Source organism: Eulemur rufifrons, chromosome 20 (genome assembly GCF_041146395.1).
Source record: "Eulemur rufifrons isolate Redbay chromosome 20, OSU_ERuf_1, whole genome shotgun sequence".
NCBI classification, from domain to species: domain Eukaryota; kingdom Metazoa; phylum Chordata; class Mammalia; order Primates; family Lemuridae; genus Eulemur; species Eulemur rufifrons.
This window is the reverse complement of record NC_091002.1, coordinates 11,881,982-11,906,768: the sequence shown is the minus strand read 5'-3', so window position 1 is coordinate 11,906,768 and position 24,787 is coordinate 11,881,982. Positions and strand designations below refer to the sequence as shown.

At 40.6% G+C, this 24,787-nt stretch overlaps 1 protein-coding gene across 1 annotated transcript in view; it reads left to right on the top strand.

Annotated features, from left to right (window-relative positions):
• The window catches only part of RALGAPA2 (Ral GTPase activating protein catalytic subunit alpha 2), a 313,050-nt gene that overhangs the window by 7,366 nt on the left and 280,897 nt on the right, over positions 1-24,787 (top strand). The window contains exons 2-3 of the mRNA XM_069495868.1: positions 18,895-19,005; positions 23,969-24,021. Coding sequence (XP_069351969.1) covers positions 18,895-19,005; positions 23,969-24,021 — 164 coding nt within the window. The remainder of the gene's footprint in view (positions 1-18,894; positions 19,006-23,968; positions 24,022-24,787) is intronic.

Genomic DNA, 24,787 nt, shown 5'->3' with positions numbered 1-24,787 from the left:
TGAGTCATATTTCTGGGTCTTGCAACTGAAAGAGTACCAACGATGGGGGGCTGTGTGTGTGTGTGTGTGTGTGTGTGTGTGTATACAGAGATTTGATTTTTGTATTTTTTAAGAACTGAGGACATTTGAGTTTATATTGATATATAGGAGGAGCTGATAAAAAGCAAAACTGAAGAAACAGAGGGATAATGATATAGAAAGGTGCGCTCTGCAGTGGGACTGAGAGTGTGGGGTGGGAGATCAGGCCTAATGAGAGGGACATCTCTTCCTCTAAGGCCACTTGAAGAAAGCAAGAATGGGATGGGGACATGGAGGGAGCTCTCATGACATGGCTTCTGTCCTCCCTGTGAAGTTTAAGAGATGAAGTCGTGTGCTGAGCCAGTTTTCTCACTGGTATGGTAACAGGAACTTGACTCTATCTTACTCCCTCTTCTGTATCATGTATCCCCTTAAAAAGGAAATACTATAATTGGAAGCCTTTTTTGGGGGAGGAGAGTGATCTCATAAATGCATTTAACTTATATGTTAATTGCTTGGTGAGAACAGGGAAAATCTATGCAGGATGAGGCCAGCTTAAGTAGTGTAGGTGTTGGCTTCCCTTCCACTCAGTGACCGTGTGCCCCCGAGTGGGTGTAAGGTGGAACACAGGAATCCCCTGTGCCCTCTGTAGTTTTCTTTCCTTCATGCCTCTCACTGTGGGATCCTCCCCCTTCTGGCTATGACTCTAGAGTTAAAGGATCATTTGATTTTTTTCCACTGTGCCTTTCATGTGACTTAACCCATGTAAGATGTAACTCTTCTGTATTGATATCTCATATTCATGTAGCACTTTATACTTTTGTGAAATATCTTCTCATATTCTCATTTAATCATATTAAGCAATCAGTTCATATTAATTATAAAAGACATTTATTAAATATCTGTTTGTGAATGTATTTTAGGTGGTCTGCAACGCAAGTTAGTTTTACATAGTTACAGCCTCTTGGATGTGTTAGTTCAAATAGCTTTTTCAGGTGAGGCGGTCCAGAATCCACTAGCAAAACCTAGTAATTGAGAATTTGATGAAGTTAAAAGAGGAATTTATAGAAATTACATCTTTTAAAGGATTTACTTTGTAGATTGTTTGTACAGCTTTGTTTCTTAGTTCTGAATTCTTACTTCAGGGTTTTAGTTTTGATTTTTAGAAAAGAGATGTTTCATAACCCTTTTATGCCTTTTATATAGTTTAAGAAATTGAAGCCACATCTGGAAGGTATTGAACACTATTTTAAAAGTAGTTGTAATCTTTAACAGTAAATATGTACTTTGATTTTGCTATTATAATTGTGGTTTAGTTTAATAAAAATCCCTCTTGATAAAGTTAAGGAGTCCATTGATACTGTCTTGTGTTTGCTTTTAAGTGATGACGCATATTCATTGAACCTCAACCATGCTTTCAAGGATACATAAGGTACTAGTGACATTGCTTGTGCCTGACTGTGAGAGCCATAAGAATGTGCTGCCTCTGCTGTCATTGTGGGGAATATGATTGACTGATGGCCCCAGCTGCTGCCCTCTGGATCCACCAATTTTGAGCCAAAGCTGAGCTTCCCTTAGGCTGTTCCCAGCCCATTACTGAGCACAGAGGTAGTACTAATGCTGCCTGTTCCTGCAAGATCCAGATGCCTCTGAAGGGTGACTTTGGCTTGAGGACTTCTACTTGGCCTGGCTAGGACCTTCTCAGAACTGTGTTGAAGTCTGAGACTCTATCTACTCAACTCTCCTTCCTTCCCCCTGTTGTTTGCACGGGTCAGATCTGCATTGTGGTCTGAATCCTCTCCCTGCCTTCACCAGCTCCTTCTCCTTTGTCCTTCTCAGGCATTTCCCCCAATACATCTCTTTCATGTTTAATTCTGTCTTGGCCTCTGCTGCTCAGAGAACCCAAGCTAATATGCCATCTCTTTTCCCAGGAGATATTGTCCATCCTACTATCTAAAATTCTTCTAGGAGACAGTGCAAACACATAACACCTTCCACATAAGCTTTCTTTGCCCTCTTGCCCAGAAATGATCTGTTCTCAGAATTCCCACAGCACTCTGTACTATTCATTTGGCATTTATGGCCTTTGTCTTTGTATAATGCTTATTTGTCTTCTGCCTGACCTTTCCCACTAAATGATAAGTACTTAGAGAATATGAACAGCTTCTTGTTCATCTTAATCCCTCTTGATAACATACCTCCTTATTTGAAATAGTAATAGCATTTGTTTAGCACTTTTTATGTACTAACTCATTCTATCAAATAAGATAGGGAATATCATTATCCCCATTTTATAGGTAAGATTCAGAGAGGTTGAGAACCTTGGCCACGGCACACAGCTAGTAAGTGGCAGAGTTTGGATTTGAAACCAGGGAGCTGGCTCAGGAATTCCCTTATTTATTTATCGGTCATGTATCCAACACCAACTATATGCCAGACATTGTGGGCTGGCATTAGGCATGCCAGCGTTTGCAGCCTAGGAATGGGATAAGTAACTATTAAAGAAAAAAAGAAAACCATAACAACCAAAAACATAACATTTGAATTAAATATTAATTATTCTGGATCTAAGTCTGTTGGGGCATAGCTAACTACCCTTGTGGATGTTTTGAAAAATAACTGAAAGCCTTCTTGCCCCAAGGATTGTTTTCACCAGTCAGAAGTTCCCAACATTAGTGATTTAAGACTGTGAATTAAGGGTGGTGATCTCTCCTGAAAGCTCTCTAACTTCTCCCTTGTGTACGTGCATTCCTAATCAGACCAATCCCTTGGATTCCAAGGGGAATAGATGTAAGAAAGGACTGTTTCTGTGGGCCAAAGGAGAGGAGCTTGGTGTCAGTAAACCTTGACCGAGGGTGGGGCTCTTGGTAAGGACAGATACTCCAGATATTCTTTCATGGGAACAAAACGGGAGAGACACTGTTGTAAAATTTAAAATTTACAAAAACCAAAAATGAGTCACCATCCCCCTGCAAAAGACCTGTTATAGGGAGTGAGGAAAATTTTTTCAATGAAATCCTTAATAGTATTTTCAAAACTGCATGGAAGAGATGGGAATTGAAAACATATATTGCTTCTTTACAGCTTGTTTTTAATGGATTAATGTGTTTTATTTCTGTCTGGTCATATTTCTGGTGTAGACCTCTCTATTCCATGGACTCTGTAGTATCTGATAAAATGAGGATGTGCTGAGGCAGATAGGCTTGATGTGGTAGAGCTTACACTGAACTTCTGGATCGAGAGTGAAATATCCTCTAGTCTTCTTCAGCATGGATCTGAGTCTGTGTGTCATATTGCAAGTATTTATTTTGGAAAGAATAATTCCATCCCTTTTTTCCCCACTCCTAAGATGCGTACATACAGAACCGGACACATCACCTTTAATGGAAGCAAAATGTAAATCACGAACTGGAAAGATATTTGCAATTTCTAAGAGAGGAAATAGTTATATCCTCAATATATAAAAACCCCTACATATTTACAAGAAAAATCATAATATGTGTTCCAAATATATGTATACATAAGTCACAAATGGTGAAATGAAAGACCCATAAGAATCTTTTAAATGTCACCCCTCACTAATAATCTAAAATATATAAATTTAAAGATTAAAATATATTTACCCATTAAATTAACAAAGCTGTTATTTTTTTCACTAATGATAATATACCATGTGAGCTCTCTAGTATACTCTTGATAGGACTGTAATTTGGTATACTCTTTCTAGAAAGTACTTTGTTAATACGTATCAATGGTCTTTAAAATGTATCATTTGACCCAGTTTCCTCTTCTGGGAAATTATGTAGATGTAGTTAAAGCCTATTCTGTTAAATGCTTTGCAGCATTGTTTGTATGTTTAAATTTATTTTTTATTGAGGTGAAATTCACATATCAAAATTAACCATTTTAAAGTGAACAATTCAGTGGCAGTTGGTACATTCATAGTGTTGTACAGTTGCTCCTTCTGTCTAGTTCCAAAACATTTTCATCACCCCTAGAAAACCCCGTAACCATTGAGCATTCATTTTTTCTTTTCTTTTCTTTTTGAGACAAAGATTCACTCTGTTGCCTGGGCTAGAGTGCCGTGGCATCAGCCTAGCTCACAGGAACCTCAAACTCCTGGGCTCAAGCGATCCTCCTGTCTCAGCCTTCCGAGTAGCTGGAACTACAGGCGCACCCCACCATGCCCAGCTAATTTTTTCTATTTTTAGTTGCTTGGCTATTTTTTTTTTTTTTTTTCTATTTTTTAGTAGAGACGGGGTCTCGTTCTTGCTCAGACTGGTCTTAAACTCATGAGCTCAAGTGATCCTCCTGCCTTGGCCTCCCAGAGTGCTAGGATTACAGCATGAGCCATGGCGCCCGGCCAAGCATTCATTCTTTATTCCCTCCTCCCCTCAGCCTCTGACAGCCCCATATGTGTATGTGTCTAATCAGACTAGGCTTTTTTTTTTTTTTTTGCTTTTCTTAATTATTCTGCTCCACCAGAAGTGTAAGTATTGAGCATATTTGTACTAGTCCAGACTCTTGATTGCAAGTGGCAGAAACTCAGCTGAAATTAACTTAAGCAAAAAGAGGATTTAATGACAAACGTAACTCAATAGCCTAAGTTAGGGGGCACTTGGGCATTTGGTATTAGGTATGGCTATCTACAGGGGTATGTCCAGGGTTCTTACCCACTCGAGTGTCCACTCTCTTTTCCCACCTTGCCCCTTGGTGGAAAATACTCACCACTCTTGGTTCTGTGTTTGTTTTTGTTTTCCTTCTGCTTCATTCTCAGGCCAGGTATAGGAGTGATAGTCCCTAGCATTGCCAGTCTTACATGTCCTGGCAGCTAGTTACACTTGAGTGACCCACTCGAGTGTGACCCATCCCCTAGGGCGCACCCCAATGCCTGAGAACCACTCTGATTGGTCATACTTGGGTCATGTGCCCATTCCTGTACCAATCACTGGGTGAGGGAGATGGGGTGCTGTGCTTGGCTAGCCTGGATCACTTATCCTGTTCCTAGAGACCAAATCTCATTCTGCCTCCTATATTTCTGGGAAAGTAGACCTGGAAAGGCATTCTGGTACATTCCCATACAAAATAAAACTGCCTATATCTTTGTCTGTGCCTGTTTGTACCACAGAGTTAAGTTCATTGACTTTTGTGCTAATAATTCTAGATCATTGAGGAAACCTTAGATGACGTTCTATAAGTTCTATGTAAGACTATGGGAGTTATATTTGAGGATTATTTTTCTAATTTGAAGAAAGTAAAAGGTTGCCCTTTTAACAAATGGGATTGACCACTCTTTAAGTCTGCATAGTCATTCCACAGGTAGTTACTGAGTACTTGCTATTTGCAAATGAGACCCTAGCCCTTATGGGACTTTGATTCCATTAGGGGAGATGGATAATAAATAAACAACAAACAAATATGTACTATGATTTCAGATAATGATAATAAAAAAATGAAGCTTGATAAGAGTGTGTGTGTGTGCTTGTCTAGATATTGGGGTCAGGGAAGGCCTCTCTGAAGAGGGGTTTGGACTGAGACCTGAGTTAAGTGAGGGAGAAGCTTTGTGATTGTTTTGGGGATTAGTGTTCCAAGCAGAGGGAATGGTTAAGTCCAGAGGCTCTGAGTCATAAATAGGCTGTGAATCTCCTGGAAGTCAATGGGGTTAGAGGAGAGAGGGGATAGGAGCAGGGGTGGGAGAAGGGAGAGAAGGGTAAGACGAGGTCAGGCTTGTGGGTCTCAGTGAGGACTTGAGATGTTATTCTAAGTAAGATAAGATGGAGAGCCCCAGTGGGGCCAAGAGCAGAGGAGTGATTGAGCTGACCTTTAGGTTTGAAAGAATCACTGTGGATCCTGCATGGAGCCTAGACTTGCTTGGGTAGCCTACCAGAGATTGGTTTTCTGACCACAGGTTTTCTTTTTAAAGAAAGCTTTCTTTGGCTTACTTTGTAATAGGCCAGATCCTTTGCCCCAAAACTGAAGAGCGACTGGAGACAGAAGAGAGAAGAGGGAAGAGAAAGAAAGAAGCGGTGCTGGACAAGGTGAAGTGAGTGGCTGTGGACGCCATGGCCAAAACAGGTGTTGAGGAAGATAGAGAACACACACAGCCTGTGTCCCTCCTCACTGCAGCAGCAAGTAGTGTTGAGAAGACAGGACAGAAACACATTGTGGCCTGTGGGACAGGAAAGCAAGAGTGCAGTGGGCCATGTTTTGGGCCCACATAGCAGCCTGAGCTTATTAACGATATAGAGATAAGCTTGCTATTATCCCAAACTCTAGTAGAAGGCAAAGGGCAGACACATTAGAAAGTGCCCCTGATGGTGACAAAAAATGGACTCTTGCCAGTTTCTGAAAAACAGTGAGCCAGAAAAATGTTGATGGGTCAGTACAGTAATAATTTATCTAATATGAATGATTTCAGAAGGCAGATTGGCTCCATGCCAAGTACCTAGCTAAATTAGGACCCCGATTGTGCTTTATATTGTATGTTTCTTAATGGAAAGACATGAGGAAATCTTGATCTTTGACTCAGTGTTAATTGCAGACAGGTGATTTTATAAACTAATGTTGCTGAGACTTAGGTCTTACTCAGAAAGGTGGCTATGGTGTTTTAAAATATGACAGTATTAGAAGGATAGACATAGGAGGAGGATCTTATATATTCTTCCAGAGATAACATTTCTGAGCATAAACTATCTCTGTAGCACTTTTATAGTGTGCTACTGAGAATATTCTGTTCTGGTGATTGATAATCAGTGCCAGATTTAAGCAGAACAAGGAAAAGTTGACTCATGTGGACTAAGGCTACCAGGTCTTGCTGTAAATGAATCTTACCCTGATTGGAAATTTTATCACCTTTTTGTGTTCAAAATGACAAATTACACATTTGCTCATTTTTACTCAGTGCAAGCTGTTAAATGGCTGGACAGAGACAGTTTCTTCCCACCCAGTTCTATTATTTTTCTGTACTTTTCAGAGAATGATGTCTAGAGAAACATAAAGACAACAAAACTCCTCAAATAACCAGATCATTATATGCAATGTGTATATTATTACAGAAGTTTAATTATAATGTTAGAGGGAATTTAAGTTATTTGCTGTTTGTAGAGCATTTTAGAATTGGTAAAGATGCTATTTTACATATTGTTTGGGTGTTAAGCTTTCATCAAAGTTGAAATTAAGACCAGTTATGGGGAAAAGTATGTCCTGGTGTCATGACTGCTGAGTTTTTTTGTGGTAAATATTTAGGCTTTGAAAAACATCTCTTTCCAAAACACTCTGGAAGTTTTTTCTCTGAAAAAAACATAGCTTTATGGTTTTTTCTGGTTATAAAATTTTACATGCTCATTATAAACATCTGAATAATATGAATAAGCAAAAAATAATTTACGTATCAAAAAGCTCTTCAAATTCTGCAACCCCCAGATAGCCCTCATTACAGTTTTGGTAAACTTGCCTTTTGTGCCTGCTCTTGCTTATGTTTGTTCTCTTCTCTCTGTCTTTCTCCCCCGCCTTGCTTGCTCACTCACACACCCAAACACCGTCTTACACAAATAGTCATTATACATAGACTAACACTATATTTTTTACTTAAGCCTTGGACATTTTTCTGCATCAGTAAGTGAAGACTTACATAATACTTAAGTGACTTTATCCTGCTCCTTGGGACTCCTGTGTAACAAGTTATCTACCACCCAGTCCTCAGGTTGTGAGTTTCAGACCTTCACGTGCTGCTGTCAGCAGATTGTGTGCCTGCAAGTGGCTGCCCAGTGATCAGCAGGGCCTTTGGTTCTTGTGCAAGGAATACAGCAGAGATCACAGTGTTTGGGGCTGCTGACTGGCAGAGGACCAGTATGATGATTTTCTGAAAGTAAAGACAGTCCCTTGGGGAAGTCCACTTCAGTTTCCACTGAGTTAATTTCACAGAAAAGCCACCCTTTTAACCTATCTAGGAGGAAGGTCATTGCACTTACAAGCTGTCTCTGGTGTCCTTTTTAAATAAACCAACTCCTTGGCCCTCTTCTGGATTTAATAACTATTTAGTTCTGTGACTTATACCATATTTTTCCTGTGTTCTTTTTGTTTTAAAATAAAATAAAACATAATATATCTTCAGGTATGCTTTCTTGTACCTTCTCCCTCACTTTCTATTAGTGTTAGACTTAATTAGGCGAGCAGAGTAAGGGAGCCTTGATTGCGTGGGTTTGAGTCCTGGCAGTGACCTATCCTTTCTGGCCCTTCTTCCGACTGGTGATGAGAATGGTACCTGCCTCCTCCGGTTGATGGAGGGTTAATTGAGTCAGTGTGTGCAAAGCTGTTTTGTAAGCTGTTATTGTAAGAATAATAATTATTTGACATAAGACATTATTGGATGGCTCTGGACACCCTCCTCACCACTTTTCTGCTTCCTTAATTCTGAAGAATAGAGAAGTAGAGCTGCTTTAGCCATTTTATTTCTGTCTCTGACTTTTTCCTTCATGAGTGATTTTGACTATAATGCAGGCTAGCCTTAATTCAGATCAAGAAAAGCAAGTGTGCATTGACTTTAAAAAGTCTGATGAAACTTGATTCCTATAAAAGGGATAAATGTTATTAAAATATGTATAAACCACATTTGATTTGAACATATTTCATTGGTGAGTATAGTTTGTTTTATTACATTGGTACTTGATATCTGTTAAAAACAAAGTTTTAGAATCCTGCATTTGGGAAATGTGTGTCAAAAATGTTTAAAGTATAGGGCCAGGTGTGGCGGCTTATGCCTGTAATCCTAACACTTTGGGAGGCTGAGGTGGGAGGATTGCTTGAGGCCAGGAGTTCGAGATTAGCCTGAGTACCATAGTGAGACCCCATCTCTACAAAAAATAGAAAAATTATCCTGGCATGGTTGTGCACACCTGTAGTCCCATCAACTCAGGAGACTGAGGCAGTAGGATCACTTGAAATCAGGAGTTTGAGGTTGCAGTGAGCTATGATGATGCCACTGCACTCTAGCCTGGGCAACAGAGCAAGACCCCTTCTTTTTAAAAAAAAAATGTTTAAAATAAAAAATAGCTCTACTTTTTAAAACTTTAACACTAGATACATAGAGTATATCTTTATACAGAATTACTACTGCACATAGACTGTCAGTCCTGGATAACAGCATTAACATCTATCTAATTTCTAAGAATTTGACTCTCTAAATCTGATTTACCTTAAAGGTATAAGGACATGAAACAACATACCTTTAGGAAATGAAGAGAGATGACTATAATTTCTATGACCTTTTCAATTGACGCTAGTACTTGTTTCTTGTTGGTATTGTCAGATTTTATTTTAGCTATCTATAAGGATGGTTATAGGTAACAGAAAGCTCAAATATAAACAAATGATAAGGATTTTTTTCCTCCTGTAGAAAGAAGTCCCAAGGCAGGGAGGCCACAGAGTTAGCTAATTCACCAATACAGTGATGCTGACAGTCCAGGCTCTTTGTGCCTCTCTGCTTTGCCATCTTTAATGTGACAGGTTTGTCCTCAGGGTGGTAAAATGCTCACAGCCATTGCAAGCATTGTACCCAAATAGAATGATACCCAGAGGCAGGAGAAAATGGGGTACTTCTTTTAAAACCAATAAAGCTTGTCCCTGATATCTTCATCAGATTTCCTCCTGTTTCATATTGATCAGCATTGGGTCACAGGCTTGAGCCTACACAAGTCACTGGCAAGGGGCCTGTTGCCACCCTCATTGGCTCAGCAGTATCAGGTCCTACCCCGCAGGGCTGGGAACAGGCCGGCATCCCAGAGGGACACAGCTTCATGGAGGAGGATGAGCCCTGAACAAATAGGGGCTCTGTTAGGAAGAGTGAGGGTCTGTTTGAAGTGGGAAACCAACTGGGTCTGTTCCAGGCTGCTCTCACTTTTTAGTTTAAAATGCTGCAGACAACACCTATGGAAATAAATAGTCAATTATGATAAATTCTGGATATACGTGTGTATATTATTAGGGGAATAATTTTAAAAAATTTAAACAGTATAACTAGTATGTACAAACATGGCTGTAATATATGTAAGAAACAAAGCTATCAATGAAGCTAAAAGATGAGTTTGTATCATTTTCTGCAAATAGGAATATGCAATTTAGACCCCAACATGCTTTCAGAAATATTATGCCAGGGTTCTAGACTCCTTTTCCTTTTGATGGGCTAGGCTAGTGACGCTTGGGCACAGGGTACACAGGGCATCAGCTGTTGGCCCCGGAGAGGACTAAAAGACAGAAGCCTTACCTGGCAGACTGCAGGGAAGCAGTGTTCTCAGGTGACTGCCAGGTTTCAGGTAGAGCTGAAAGGAAGGCGATCTTTAGAGGTGTGGTGGAGGAGCAGGGATTTGGTGAGCTTTATTGGATAGAGTGGGTGGGAGGGTAGGGTTGGGAAGCTGGAGTGAGATTAGGTGATGCCCATAGCTATATGGGGTGACAGTTAGAGATGAAGATGATGTGGGAAACATGGATTTGGATGGAAAGCTGAGTGCAAGGCCTGATGGGACATTGCCTGATGTGTACCTGGTGGGTTGGTCCATGATTACTTCTAATTATAGTCTCCTACTGAATGTGGTCTCTTAGGCAACTTGTGGTAGCCAGGTAAGGAGGAAGGAATAGGGGTGTTGCAAAGAGCAAAGGGAGGACATCCCTTCAGTGTGATGGGGTGGTGTGGACTAAGGGAGGCGCAGGATTTGAATACATTACTCCTAGACTTCAGGAGTAATTCCATGTCAAATATGTCCTGTCCAATGATGTTTATGCCTAAAAGTGAATGCAGATTGCAAGTGTGGTACTTCAGAGAATTTTTCTGAAATATAAAGTCTCCGTGATATTAGAAAAGTGTACTTGTAGAATGGGCTTTGATCTTTTGGCTCATAAAGCCTTACAGAAGTTCCATAAGTAACCTTCGACTGAAAAAGTTATGACAGAGAGGGAGATGAGAGAGGGTGTGGGTCAGTGAGGATGTGGGGAAAGATGAGGCTGGGGGTGGAATTTCTTTCTGATCTGACTCTGAGGCAGGAAACCCAAGAAGGAATTTTCTGTTGGTATATGGGCTTGTGGGACAGAGCTCAGATTAGAGGCCAGAGACTGAGGGTCAGATTTGGAGCAAACTTTTCTGCCATGAGTGGGTGGGTAAATCTGCAGGAGGGGTGAATGTTCTGAGAGTGATTTATGTTAATTTTCTTTTATTTTTCAAATTCCTTGTAACATTGTAACATTTGTGATCCCACTAATTTTTCTTACTTTAGTTGAGAGATGGAAGGGAATTATAGGCCTGAGGATGTATTTTACTTTTTAAAAAGTGCAATTTTGGTTATGTTTACTTGTATGATAGTTATGCTGTAAGTATTAGATTTGTAACAGGCATAAAAATACGTGTGTGTAAACAAATATGATGGTGGCAATTACTTGCTGTTTTGTAGAAGTAACTCATTAAATAGTAAAAGAACATAATATTAACATAAATTCACTTAAAAAATATATATTGAAAAGTTTAAAAGTTTTACTGCTGAGTAGGATGTTTCTGGTTTTAGATTTTTTCTTACATGACATCGACTTTATAATAGATAGTGTATAAATATTAGATAATTTAATAATATGAATACTATTGGTAATTTAAGGGATGAGCATATATTTGTGCCATCATTATTTTGAAAATATTATTATTTACTAGTAGGTCTTCATTGCTTGTTACCCTGTTTTATCAATTTGTCATCGGTATCTTAGGGTAGTTTCCCTGACCCCTTCTCCTGATTTGGAGACATCTTTTTTTGTCCATTAGTGTACGAGGTTTTGCCTTGATTTTTAAAAAATCATTTTATTGTTTGCTGTGACCTTCAGGAATGCTCTCTTCTCATTTATACTAAGGGATTAATTATCAAGTCTTTTCACAAATCTAAATTATGCCAATTGATAAATTTATTTAGTGTGTATTTATTCAGTGTCCATGCCTTGGGTGCAGGGAGACCTGACATTCTTCCCACAGTCTGGTGGGAGACACCGAGGTGTCTAAGCAAGAGGGGCATCTGAGACCAGTGAGATGAGGGGCGTGGATGGGGAGCCAGACAAGGTGTCCTTACCTGAGAGCTGACTCGGGGAATGAGTAGGGCTGAGCTAAAGGGGCTAAAGGAACTCTGTGGCTCTTTCACAGCCCGCCTCTCATTTCATCCTTTCCCCCTGGGCTTCTCACACCACACCCTTGACCAGTTCTTGAGTTTCAGACCCTGACAGCACTGGGCCTGGAGCCTTTTTCATAAGGTGAGTTAAGTTTTCTGCTATATAAGTTAGTATTTTCATCCACATGAAGATTTTGTATTTGCATATAATCAGTACAGGTGACATTTTTTAAGTCTGTACATATAGGCATTTTCCAGATGTGAAATTTCTCTTTAGTAATAATAATGATGATGACAAAAGTGTTGATTGGCCATTTAAGATCAGCCATCCCTGAAATTCCTCCTGTTCTATGATCTGATTACCTAGTGAATCTGGAAAGTCTTCATCATGTAGATTTTGCCTTCTTACCTAGATAAGCTCCTGACCTGCAGTTAGCACATTACTGCATGCACGGGAGATACTGAAACTTACTGGCTACGTCAGGAAAAGGAGTCCCTGCCTTCACTCTGGCTAGTGTGGGTCACTGTTAACAGAAAGTTTGCCTCTCTTACTTGGATCTGTTTTTCCTGCTTTTCCTTCTTTAGTGGAGATGATGATATATTATACTTGGGAGTACCTCTTCATAGGCTTGCTGGCCCTCATGACCAGTGAGGCTGTTTTGTGCTTAGCTTTTTCTGCACTGACCTTTCCACAATAATGTTGCATAACAAACCATCCCAAACCTCAGCTGCTTCCATGAGCCTTACGCAACAAGCATCTATTTTTCTCTCGCACTGTGTTGGGTCTGTGTTGGCTAGGGCAGTTCTGCATCTGATTGCAGGTTGACTCCAGACTTGTGGGTTGGGTTCAGCTCTGCTCCATGAGTTTTCTCACTTCCCTTGCACTGGCAACTACCTGGGGCTCTCCCAGCCACCACTGTTAGATTTCCAGGCATTTTTGGCCAAGCAAGTCAGGTGATCGGCCCTGAGTCAGTACATGGGGTAGAATTCAAAGGTGTGGATGGAAGGAAGGAATAATTTGTGCCATTTTTACAAATTACCACAAGAGGGAAAGAGGGCAGGGATCTAGGCAGTTGTTTAACCATGTAATCACCAGAATCATATTAGCCTGTAAGTAATGGTGCATTACTGATGACATTCATCCTTGTCAGCATTTTCTGTCTTGTGTCTGACTAGTGTACTTGCACTTCATTGTTTTCCTTGTTCTCATTGAGCGTTTCTGAATGACCGTTTTAATAAGTTGTCAAGTTTGCCTTAAATTTTTCACTTGTCCCTTTTCTTTCTCACCAGCCTGTGATTTTGATAATGGCCTTCAGTGCCATTATCTAGGGAATTTCAGGAAAATAGTAAAAGACACCCATCTTCCTCTACACACAGACATGTAGACAGGGCTGGGATGGCTCTTAGCTCTGGGGTGGAGGTGGAGGGATGGGGGCATAGAGAGCGCATTGTGGGAGGGTCATTCCCTACCAGGGAAGAACTGAACATGAGCTCCTTCCTGTTCTTGAGAGCATCTCACTGGGGCTTCTGAGTGGGATAAAGATTTTTTCCCCTTCTTTTGGTGCTTTCTGGGGGTCTCCTGTGTTATGACCCTTCTAACTAAAAAAATAGTAGAATTGCTACTGAGGAAGATTATGTGTGGAAGGAAATAGAGGGATAATCCCAGTGGTTTTGTGGGTATGTTTATTGGTAGTGCTTACTGCTATATGGGGATTAGTGACCTTTGCTAGGAGCTAAATAATTCCAGAACAACTAACATTTGTATAATGCTGACTGACACTCTTGTAAGTACTTTACGTAGGTGCATTTTATCATCACAGCAGCCCTGTGATGTACAAACCATTTTTAGCCCTAATTTTCAGATGAAATCGAGGCATAGAGTGTTTAAATAACTTGTCCAAGGTTCTGTAGCTTCTGCACTTAAACACAGACAATCTGCTCCAGAGGTTTTGCCTTCAACCTTTGCTGTTGCTTTTCAGCTAGATGTGGAGAAATATTTGTCAACAAGAGGTTTAGCTGGGCAAAGGGGTGGAAGAGGGTGGGTGTGGTGTGAAAATAGAAGATTATCTTTGAGATTTAATGGGAAAATAATAGAAACAATTTACTGTCTGTTGATTGGTGGTGAAGGAGAATGAGAAATTAAAGGAAATTTTAAAAATTCAGAAATGACTCCCAGCTCTGCAAGACTATCTGGTATTTGCTTTCCTGTGGTTAACTTGGATGTTCTTCCCTGAGTTTTGTGATAGAAGTGAAGCAGTGTGCTAGCATCCAAGCCAAACACTGAAAATCATCTCCTCAAAGGTGGTTTCCAACCCGGGCTCTGTAGTACTGCTTTGTCCTCCCTCCATCTTCCCTGTTGTCCCCATGAGGGTGTGGGGAAGAGTTCCACGAGCTGTTTCTTCAGTGTCACTCTCTCCCTTCTTGTTTCTCACCTTGGTGTTTTCCTCTTGCTCTTTTATCCTCTGGCTCTCCTGCTCATCCTCAAGGTGATGATGCATTTCTTTTCTATTCCCGACTGATTTCTAGTTTTGATTTATTCCTTTTTGTCCCGGAGGCCTTTGTACTGCTCAGGCTTCGAGTCAGAAGACCAGGGCAGCAGTTCTGCTGTCACCTCCATCTGGCTATGTTACCCTGGGCAGGTCACGTGAGATCATGACCTTGAGGTTTCTTTCCTTTGACCACACGTACCCATCTATTTCACAGGGTTGTGGTGAGGGCCAAGTAAAATAAATTCATGAATTTTAAAGCAGAAAGCATGACATAAATGTATGGCATTATTAATATTCCCACCCTCTGCATGGAATGGATGCCCAGCGTGGGCTTCAGCCATGGCGCCCTCTCTGTTACTTGTTTGTTTGTACTTGTGCACCCTTGAGGGTCTTATTCTCTTTGAATTTCTTAGAAATTGGCATAGCACTAGTTGGCATGGGTAGGGGTTCAATAAATGTTTGAATTAATAGGTCAAGAATGTCTGTCTAAAGGAATTTGTGGTTATAGTCTTTTATTATTTATTTATTTAATTTATTATTTTTTTTAGCAAAGCCTTCCTATTATATCTCTGTTCTTTTTGAGGTTAGCCTTGTGAAAAATTAAGCTTTTGATACTTTATTGTCTTCATTTTTTGAGGAAGCTAATTTCCAGTACCTGTGATTGCCTTCTTTAAGATCTATGTTTACTTTATGAATATTCCTCTGGGGAGTTTTTTAAAAAAAGGACAAATCAGGAAATAATTTTAGATTTTGAATTAGAGATATAAAACATTATTATATATTTTATATATAATATATTTAACATTATATAATATTATATATATAATTTAATAATATATAATATATATCACATAATATTTTATATATAGAATCAACAAATATTTTATTGATATTTATTCTTTGTTTATTCATTTAACAAATATGTGTTGAATACCTTTTATGTACCAATCTCTGTTCTTGAGGCCAGGGATGCAATAGTGAATAAAGCAGATGAGAATCCTGCCCACATGAGCTTACGTTGTAGTGGAGGTGCAAAGCAATGAAGAAGTAAATAAATAAGTAGCATAATTTCAACTGGTCTCAAGTGCTGTAGGGGGGAAATCATGTGAAGAGAACTCTCAGAATAATGAGGAGTCCTTGACACGTGTAAATAAACTGAGTATCTTACAGACATAGTGCTCGTAGTCTTACTGTGTATTGGGTTACCTTAAACACGTCTAATTGTCTTACTAGGGAGTAGATTACGCTTAGCACCATTTATGCCTTATCCACAAGAAAGATACTGGGTGGCTAAGAAAGAAAGTGGTTGTTTCCTGGACTTTTGGCTTTGTGAGAACATCTCAGTGTGTATTAGGGCTCTTCACACTTGATGAGGACCTTCTTTGTTTAGGTTGCTGATATTTTAGTGTCTCTGAGGAACCAAGGGAGGGAAAGATGGGGGAATTGTTGATTGCCCAGTCACTTTCTGTGCTGTCTTGCTGCATCAGTGCACCCACATCCTCCATGCTAAGGAAATTGCTTGCTTATGCCATTCTGTTTCTGAGGCCTGTTCACTGCAGAGCTACCAAGGGGGAGGCAGGGGAGGGGATGAAACAGGAAGAGTGACACATGGGGGCACTTGTAGGTTTCTTAGAGGAGATAATGTGTGATCCTGGTTCTGAAGGATGACCTGAACCAGCCGTATGAAGATCTGGGAGTCGGGGCAGCATCCCTGAGAGCCCCCAAGTGGAGATGTGTTTGGGAAGTTTGGAGAATGGAAAGAAGCCCCAGTGGCTAGAGTGTGGGGTGTGGAGGGGAGAGTGGTGTGCAGTGAAGTTGGTGTTGGATGGGGGAAATCATTCAGGGCCTTGCAGGACATGGTAAAAAGTTTGCATTTTATATTATGTACTACTGGAGACTGTCGGAAGGTTTTGAGTAGAGGAGTGATCTGATTTGATTGAGATTATGCTGGCTGCTATAGGGAATGGAGGAAGAGTGGAAACAGGGAGCCCAGCAGTGGGCAGAGGTCCCAGCCTCTGAGGATTCATGGTGATGTGGACCAGGCAGAGCTGTGGAGAGCAAAACTGGCCCAGGGCTGGAACACAGGTTGAAGGTAGACTAACAGGACAGAGTGACACACTGGAGATGGACAGTGAGGGAGTGAACCCAGGACATCCAGCCTCTGCCATGGGCAGTGGGGTGGCTGGTGGTTCCAAGTTATTGAGATGGAAAAGCCTGAGGAAGGAACAGGATCTGAGGGGGAGATCTTCCCTTTGGACGTGTTTAATCTGAGAGGGCTTTTAGACTGTCATGTGGAGAAGTCCGGTTGGCAGCAGGCTGTGAATGTAGAACCCACAGGGGAGACGTCAGGGCTGCAGATAGAAATCGAGAGTCCCAGTAGAGGGATGAAATTTCTCTTTTGATAGTCCCAAGGATCTGAGGGTAGACCATGTCTTTCCTGTAGGTTTACAAGTTGTACTCAACCTTTTATCAGTGTAGGCTATAGGCTGTTTCTTTTATTCAATTCATTGAAGAAAACATTGACCTAAATATTGTGCTGGATGCAGGGGACATAATGATGCATGAGATAGACTGTGGGTTCTGGGAGAGCAGGGATATATCTAACAGAAAAGACAGATCATTCATTCTCAATGAAGTCAGGAATTCAATTGAGATTCCACCAGAATTAAGTGAAGTATGACATATTCTGTGACAGGGTGGGGGCACACAGCAGAAGCATGGACCTAGTCTGGCGGTGGGGTGGGGATGCTACAGCTGACCAGTGAGGGGTAAGTGGGAGCCATCTGGGTGAAGCATGCTTTGGGCAGAGGAACAGTTAGTGGTAGAGTGCCTAGCAGTTTGCACTGGAGTTAACATGTACAAAACTCTTCCTTGGTACTGGCAAGTTCTGCCTAAGGCACTTAGAATTCCTTGGCAAAATTGGGTCGGTCATAAGAATGATCATATTCATATGGGTTGATGATACTGGTTTCATTGTTACCTGCTCTTCTTACATAGGTAAATTTGTTAGTTACTAGGAATTTCCACTGCTCTGTGCTCAGTTTTGTTTTGTTGTACTAAATATAATATGAAATTGGCAACTCATATGGCTTTTAAACACCTTATGTACATTATTTTAAAGAACCAGGGCAGATTTTTGCTTGATAGGCTCTTGTAATAGTTACCCAAGAAAAAACAGCTCTTTAGAGTCATCTGCATTATTGTTAACTTTCTATAGAATTTGAACATAGTGATGGGTATGTTCACATAGATTCGCAGTATTAGGACTGCAAAAGCACTTGACACCACTCTGTTACAGAGTGAGTAGCAACACATTTTTTTCCTTGAGCAACCCTTGCAGAATTTTAAGAAAGCTGTTTTTAATTTTCCTTAGGTTACTAGTATATTCTCGCAAAGTGCTAACTGCTTGGTTAGGGCCCTGTAAATGGCACAACCAACCTGTTTGCTGAGGAAAATGTACAAAGATGGATAGCTCCTTTGACCCCCAGAGTTGTGAGGTTTTGCCCTGGCTGATTGGGGCCCTTGGAAGAAGTGACTGTGTTGCTACTCTGCCCCAAGGGGAGCTGTTGCTGCACTACACCGTCTGCCTATCACCTGCTGTCCCTGGTTCTAGCAAAATTGGTACAACAGGGACGACTCTAGGACCACATGGCAGGCCCTGCAGTGTTCAAACAAGAGTGGGACAGGTCATCTAGAAGCTGGAGGGAAGGTGACACACAGGACCCAGATGGAAGTGGATGGGTGGAAGTGGCGGGGAGTATGGCTAGTTCACTTGAGCTGGTTTCTCTCTCCATGCCCAGAGAGTTATGTTGGCGAGGAGGGAGAGAGTTTGGTCCATATAGTACCAACCAGCAAAATTGTTTTTCAGAGGTACAAACCTTTCCCTCTTTGTGGCTTGTGTCAAAAGCTGCCTCCTCCCTGAACCCCCACTTCTCCATCCCCTAACAAGTCATCTTGTCCCTCCCTAGACTCGCCTCCCCCTTACCTCTGACCTTCTAGCTGGTCAGTTGATGCTGTGCCCCCATCAGCTCTGCCCTCCTCAAATTGGCCTCACAATCTCCTGCACAGGGCTGCCTGGTGGCTGGTACCCCAGATGCAATTCAAAACTCTTTTAGGCAGAAAATAAACAAATGGGGATACTGTTTTGTTTTGTCTTATATAAGGGAATAAAACTACTTTCCTTCATTTCTGAAAAGGTTGTTTCTGAATTCTTATGTGTAAATATATTGTCATAAATGAAAACTTTTTCTTTTCAGATAATGTGGATGCAAGTGATCTTAAGCAGTTTTTTGAGGCCAACTATTCTCAGATATATTTCATCTTCTATGAAAATTTTATAACACTGGAAAATAGTTTGAAATTAAAAGGTAAGCATTTCTACGAAGTTTGTTTTTTTTTTTTAAACATTTAGGAATTTTTAGAAGTTGTATGGGTCATGAGCCACAAATTATATATTTTAAAGCTCTCTTTCTTACCAAGCCTTTAGCAAAGCTGTGAGAACATGGTGGACTGGTTGGCATCTTTGTTTCCCTTGAACTTTCGCTTATACAAGTGTTAATGGAACAGCAAATGGCTAAAGGAAAAAATAGAAGAAGGAATAAGAGATGAGTTTCAAAGGAATAATTTACGAAAGAAAGAAAGGAAGGAAGGGAGGAAGGAAGGAAGAAAAGAAAAAGAAAGAAGGAAAGAAAAGTAATATATGCATACTGTTTTAAAAATTCAAATTTCATTTAAGGGTTTGAAATGAAAACTGAAGTGTCTGTTTTGCCTAGAACCCCCAGTTCTGCTCTGCAGAGGCAACCACCATTAAAGATATCCTGCATCTCCTTCCATATATATTATTAATATATTATGTTTATAGTTATGTCCATATAAAAAATATTCTTTAAGGATCAAACCAACCAGGTCACACTGCACATTCTGCTCTGTATTTAGGTGGCAGGATAGTGCAGCCTAGGGAGCCAGAGTGGATTTAGGTCCTGGTCCTGTCCTTCTAGGTGTTTCTCCTTGGGCAAGTTAACCTCTCTCTGAGTTGGCTTTCTCCTGTTAGAATTAAACAGGTTAACAGATATCCTAGGACTTCAGGACAGTTTGGCACCTAGTACATGGCCAGTAAGTATTAGCTGCTGTCACCATCTTTTGTTTTCATAAGTCTGTGGACTGGCCTGGGAATAAGCCATATGCATAAGTAACTGTGAAACAGGTTAGAAAGTCAGTTGTGCTGTAAGAGAGATACAGACACAGTTCTGTGGTTGTTGGGAAGAGGGAGAGATGACTTATTGCTGAGGGTATGGGAGAGGCTTTGGGGAAGAGGTGGCCTTGGGGCTGGACTTTGAAGAAGATGCAGGATTTCCAGTGGAAGAGAATAGCACTGCAGGTGAGGGCTAGAACATGAATAAAGTCAAGGGCCATTCTTATAGCATGTGTGGAGAATGCATTTCTTTTTCTTGCAGCATAAAGTGTGTAAAGAGATTTGCAGGAAATCAGATTATGCTTACAAGGAGCCTTGAATTCGAGGCTTCAGAGGAGTTTGGACTTTGCTCTTCAGGGGGTTAGAGCCCTTGAAAACATTTGGTACTAAGACATATGTCTTGTAAAGTGGCAAGTAAACTAGAGGCAGGAAGACCAATCAGATGGCTGGTACTGTCATCCACGGGAGAGCTGGTGACACCTGATCCAGGAAGGTGGTAGTTAAGGGGAGAGAAAGTGTTGTGTCTCAATGGGTGCACTGTCTGTGAGATTTGGATATTGGGGAAAGGGAGAAGTCAAAGATGCTTTCAGGATGCTGAGTCTGATTTGTGAGGTGCCTTTACAGCAGAGGGAGCCCTGGAAGGGAGCCAGGTTTGGGAGGTAATAGGTTACAGCTTTGGGCACTCTGTGTTTGAGGGTCTTGTGGGACACACAGGTGTAGGTATTGGCTGGGCAGTAAAAATACAGGAGACTGGATTCTGGGGGAGAGAGGTGAAATCACACTATTGCCAAGAGAGAAAGTATATTTAGAAAAGAGAGTTACAGTCAGAACTTTGGGGTAATTCTTCTTTTATTGGGCAGATAAATTTGGTGTTGTGAGAGGGATGCTAGGAAACAGTTTTGTCATGGAGGCCCAGGGAAGACAGAGTTGAAGGTGTGGAAGAGCAGCAGAGCCTGATGATGCAGAAGGGTGAGACGTAGCGGGGCTGGGAAGCGAGAGTTCATCTCGAAGTCATCAGTGACAGCTGAGAGAAAAGTTCTAGGGGAGGAGGAGATGCAGAGCTAGGCGGATGGACATGGAGCAACAGGCGGTGAGCTGGTGAGGGCGACCTGTGAGAACACCCTTTTAGAAAGTTTGATGCGAAGATAGAGATTATATCTCAAGCTGGTCATGGGAAGGTTTTTAAGGGATGCATCTGCCTGTTCACAGCCTGAGGAGTTGGTCAGTTGGAGGGGGAGGGAACTGATGATGCAGGCATTGGAAGTGGATTGAGACAGGGTCAGGGAAAAAGAGAGACATGGAGAGGAGTGTACAGGTGATCTTTTTAGGTAAGGAGGAAAAGATAAGAGGATGAGTGTAGATACAGAGATATTTTGGGGTTAAGAGGAAAAACGGAGGGACCTCCTGTCAGATGCCTTGACTGGCTCCTGTGAAAGAGGCACTTGTCAAGCATGGAGGGGAATGAATTTCGGGTGAGCCACTGCGGTGGTCTCTGACATACAGCAGATGGCTTTGAGTCTTACTGAGTGCTCCAGGCTTTTGCAGGCCATCAAGTCCTAGATGGGCATGTGCCCAGGATGCCAACCCATTTTTTTCTTAATCCATTGCTCAGTTTTCCTCCTTGTGATTTATGAATTGATAAAAATCATGAACCTATATTTTTTCTCCAAATTGGTAGGTATTTCAAATATGAAACCATCTGATTTTTATCTTGCTTCCTAGACTTGCACCACTTTATTTTCTTTCACAGGTATATGGAGGAGAAAAATGTAATATTGCGCACACTCAAAATAGCAAAGAAGAAAAATTAAAACCTTAGATCTAAAAAAAACCCCTAAAACCCCAACAACTGAAAAACCTGTTTTTAAAAGGTCTTCCCTTTCTTTCTCCTCTCCTTCTTCCTAATCTCCTTCTCTCCCTACTTTTCTCTTTGCCTCTTTCCTCCCTCCATCCTTTTAGAAAAATATGGCTATTCAAGACTGTATCAGTTTATGCTGCATAGTAGATTGCATAAAAACCATCCCCAAAGGGAATGCCTTTAAACAATAACCATTTAGCTTATGATTCTCTAGGTCTGCTGGGCAGTTCTGATTTAGGCTGGTTCATGCCTCTGAGGTCAGCAGGTGGGGATGGTGTCATTCACGTCTTGCGGTGGGAAGCTGTTGGCAAGCTGTTGACTAGAACGTGTTATTTCTCCTCCAGGTGGCTTTGCATTCTCCAGCTAGCTGGCTGAGTTGGGCTTCTTCACGTGGTAGCCTCAAAGTCCCAGGCTCAGCAAGTGAATACAGTTTTTTAAGCTTGTGCTGGCCTCACAATGTCACATTTGCTAATGTCACATTGGCCAGAACAAGTCACACGGTGTCCCAGATTCAAGGAATAGAAAAATAGATCTCTCTTTATTTTATGGAAGGGGAAAAACTGTGGCCATTTTTTGTAGTCTACTGCAATCATAATGAGGAACCAATAAAAACAGGGTGAGGTTTTTGAAGTTTTTTTGTTTTTAGTGCAATTTATATTTGATTGGATTGCAGGGAAGAAAGTATATCCTGAAAAATGAATAGAAAAAAATGTTTACTGGGAATAACGAAATCACCTTGTGTTAACTTCAGCCTTCTAGTTATTCAGATCAAAACCTTGGCTCTATGTTCAAAATTAAAAGGAGGCCAGAATCACTGGCCTCTTCTCATTGCCCACACTGGTAACACTGAAGTGCTTGCTAGCTTCTGTTATCCTCACCTGTATTACAGCAGTAGCCTTAGAAATGGGCACACCTCCCCCCTCCACATGTGTGCCTGCCAGCTGGAGCCATGCTTTAAAAATATGAGTGAAATCTTGCTCTAGACCCTCACGTGGCTGCTCATTCCCAAAGTCATTACAGTGGCCTCAGGCTCTACCTAATCTGCCTTCCTTTGCCCCACCTACCCTGTAACCTTTCCTGCTACCACTCTCCCCCTTGTTTGCTCCAGCCTCAAGGGCCCTCTCTGGCTGTTTCCTGATCGTGTCAAGCATGCTTGACCACCGTTCAGTTCCTCTGTGGACGAACATGCCTCCCCCAAATTTCCTTATGGCTTGTTCCCTTACCCCCAAATTTCCATATAGCTTGCTTCCTTACCTCCTTAAACCTTTTCTCAGATGTTACCCTATCAGCAAGATGTTCCCTGACTTCCTCAGTCAAAACTGCATACCACCCTTTTTGGCTTCCCCATCTGCCTTCCCTCTCATTTTTGTCACTTGTTCATTTATAGAATCCCTCCTGCCAGAATATAAACTTTCCCAGGGCAGGGATTTTTGTCTGTTTTGTTCACTCCTGTATCCTCTGGGGCCTAGAATACTCCTTGACATATAGACATTCTTTTTAATATATGTCTATGAGTGAATAATATCTACTTCATAGAGCTGTGTGGATTTAGTTAGATCTGGGTTCTACAATTTATAACTTACTGCCTGTTTTTATAAATAAAGTTTTATTGAACATAGCCATACCCATTCATTTATGTATTGTCTGTGGCTGCTTTTGTACTGTAACAACAGAGTTGAGTGGTTGCAAGAGAGACCTGCAAAGCCTAAAATATTTACTATCTGGCCCTTTACAGAAGAAGTGCTGATTGCTAAATTAAATGATGTATGCTAAGCACTTAGCACAGTATCTGGTACATAGAGAGTAGACAATAAATAGTAACTGCTGCCGTAGGTGTTGGAGTTTTTATTATTATTGTTATTATCAAAGGGACAGTGTGTAATTGCCTAAAAAGATATACTACTTTTCATAGTTATTATCTGCTGTATGACTTTTTGTATTACCAAACTGTAACTTTTTCTTTGTTTTTGTTGTGCATTCTGCTGTAATTTGAGCTAATAAGTAACTAGTTGAGAAATGAATTAATTACCTGTCACATCTTGGTAACAACTTGGAAAACACAGAAGCTTTGTTTAAGCAGTAAAGGGCAGCTCTGTTAGAGGTGACTGGATCAGTTGTCCATTTATAATCCTAATTCATGCTCCACACTGCTTCTTGCTATTTTTTGAATAAACGAATGCATGTTGAGGCTTAAATGTTTTAAACTGCCATTTAAACATAATTTGTATTACCCTAAAATTTACATGTCATAATTCATTTTTTGTTTTTTTTAATGTTCCAGGGAATAATAAGTCACAAAGGGAGGAGCTGGACTCCATCCTCTTTCTTTTTGAAGTAAGTTTTAGTTAATTCATTTAGTTTTATGATTCTTTTTGAAAATAAGGTATTTTGGATTTTAATTTTACTGGAAGACAAATAAAAATGGCTATTGATGGACATGTATTTCTTTCCTTCCTTCCTTCCACTTTTACAAACAATGCTGCAAAGAACTTTCTTTTTTGCAAACACATGGGAGAATTTTTCTTCTGTGTGGGTACCTAGATGTGAAATTATTAGATGGAAGAGCGTGTACATTTAAAAAACTAATAGATTTTGCTAAATTGTTCTCCAAAAAGGTCATACAAACTTATATGTAAGTCTTATGTAAATTTCTTACCTTAACTAACTCTGGAAATGATTTGTCTTTTTAATATATTTAAATCTGACATGTAAAAACTCACTGTTTTTAGTAATATTTTTCTGACTACTAGTGAGGTTGTGATCTTTGTATGTGTCTGCGTATCTGTGTGTGTTGATCATATGTTGTCTTCAAAGTTGGAAGAATGTTTGGATGTGGTTTTTGATTTATTAGATTTAAAGTCTTTTTTTTTTTTGTCCAAATGTATTAGCCAAATGGCCAGATTACAGATACTGGATAACCAGCTCAGAACCAAATTATAGGTTCTGAAAGTTAATTGTTGATTTTCTAGAAATTATTCATGGTTTGAAGAGGAATTGTTTAGGTTGGTGTGAGAAGACAAACTTTATAAATTTAAAGAAAGGCCTAAGATGAGCAGCTGCGGAGCTTGCTGGAGGAGGAGGCCATTGGAGGAAAGTTCTC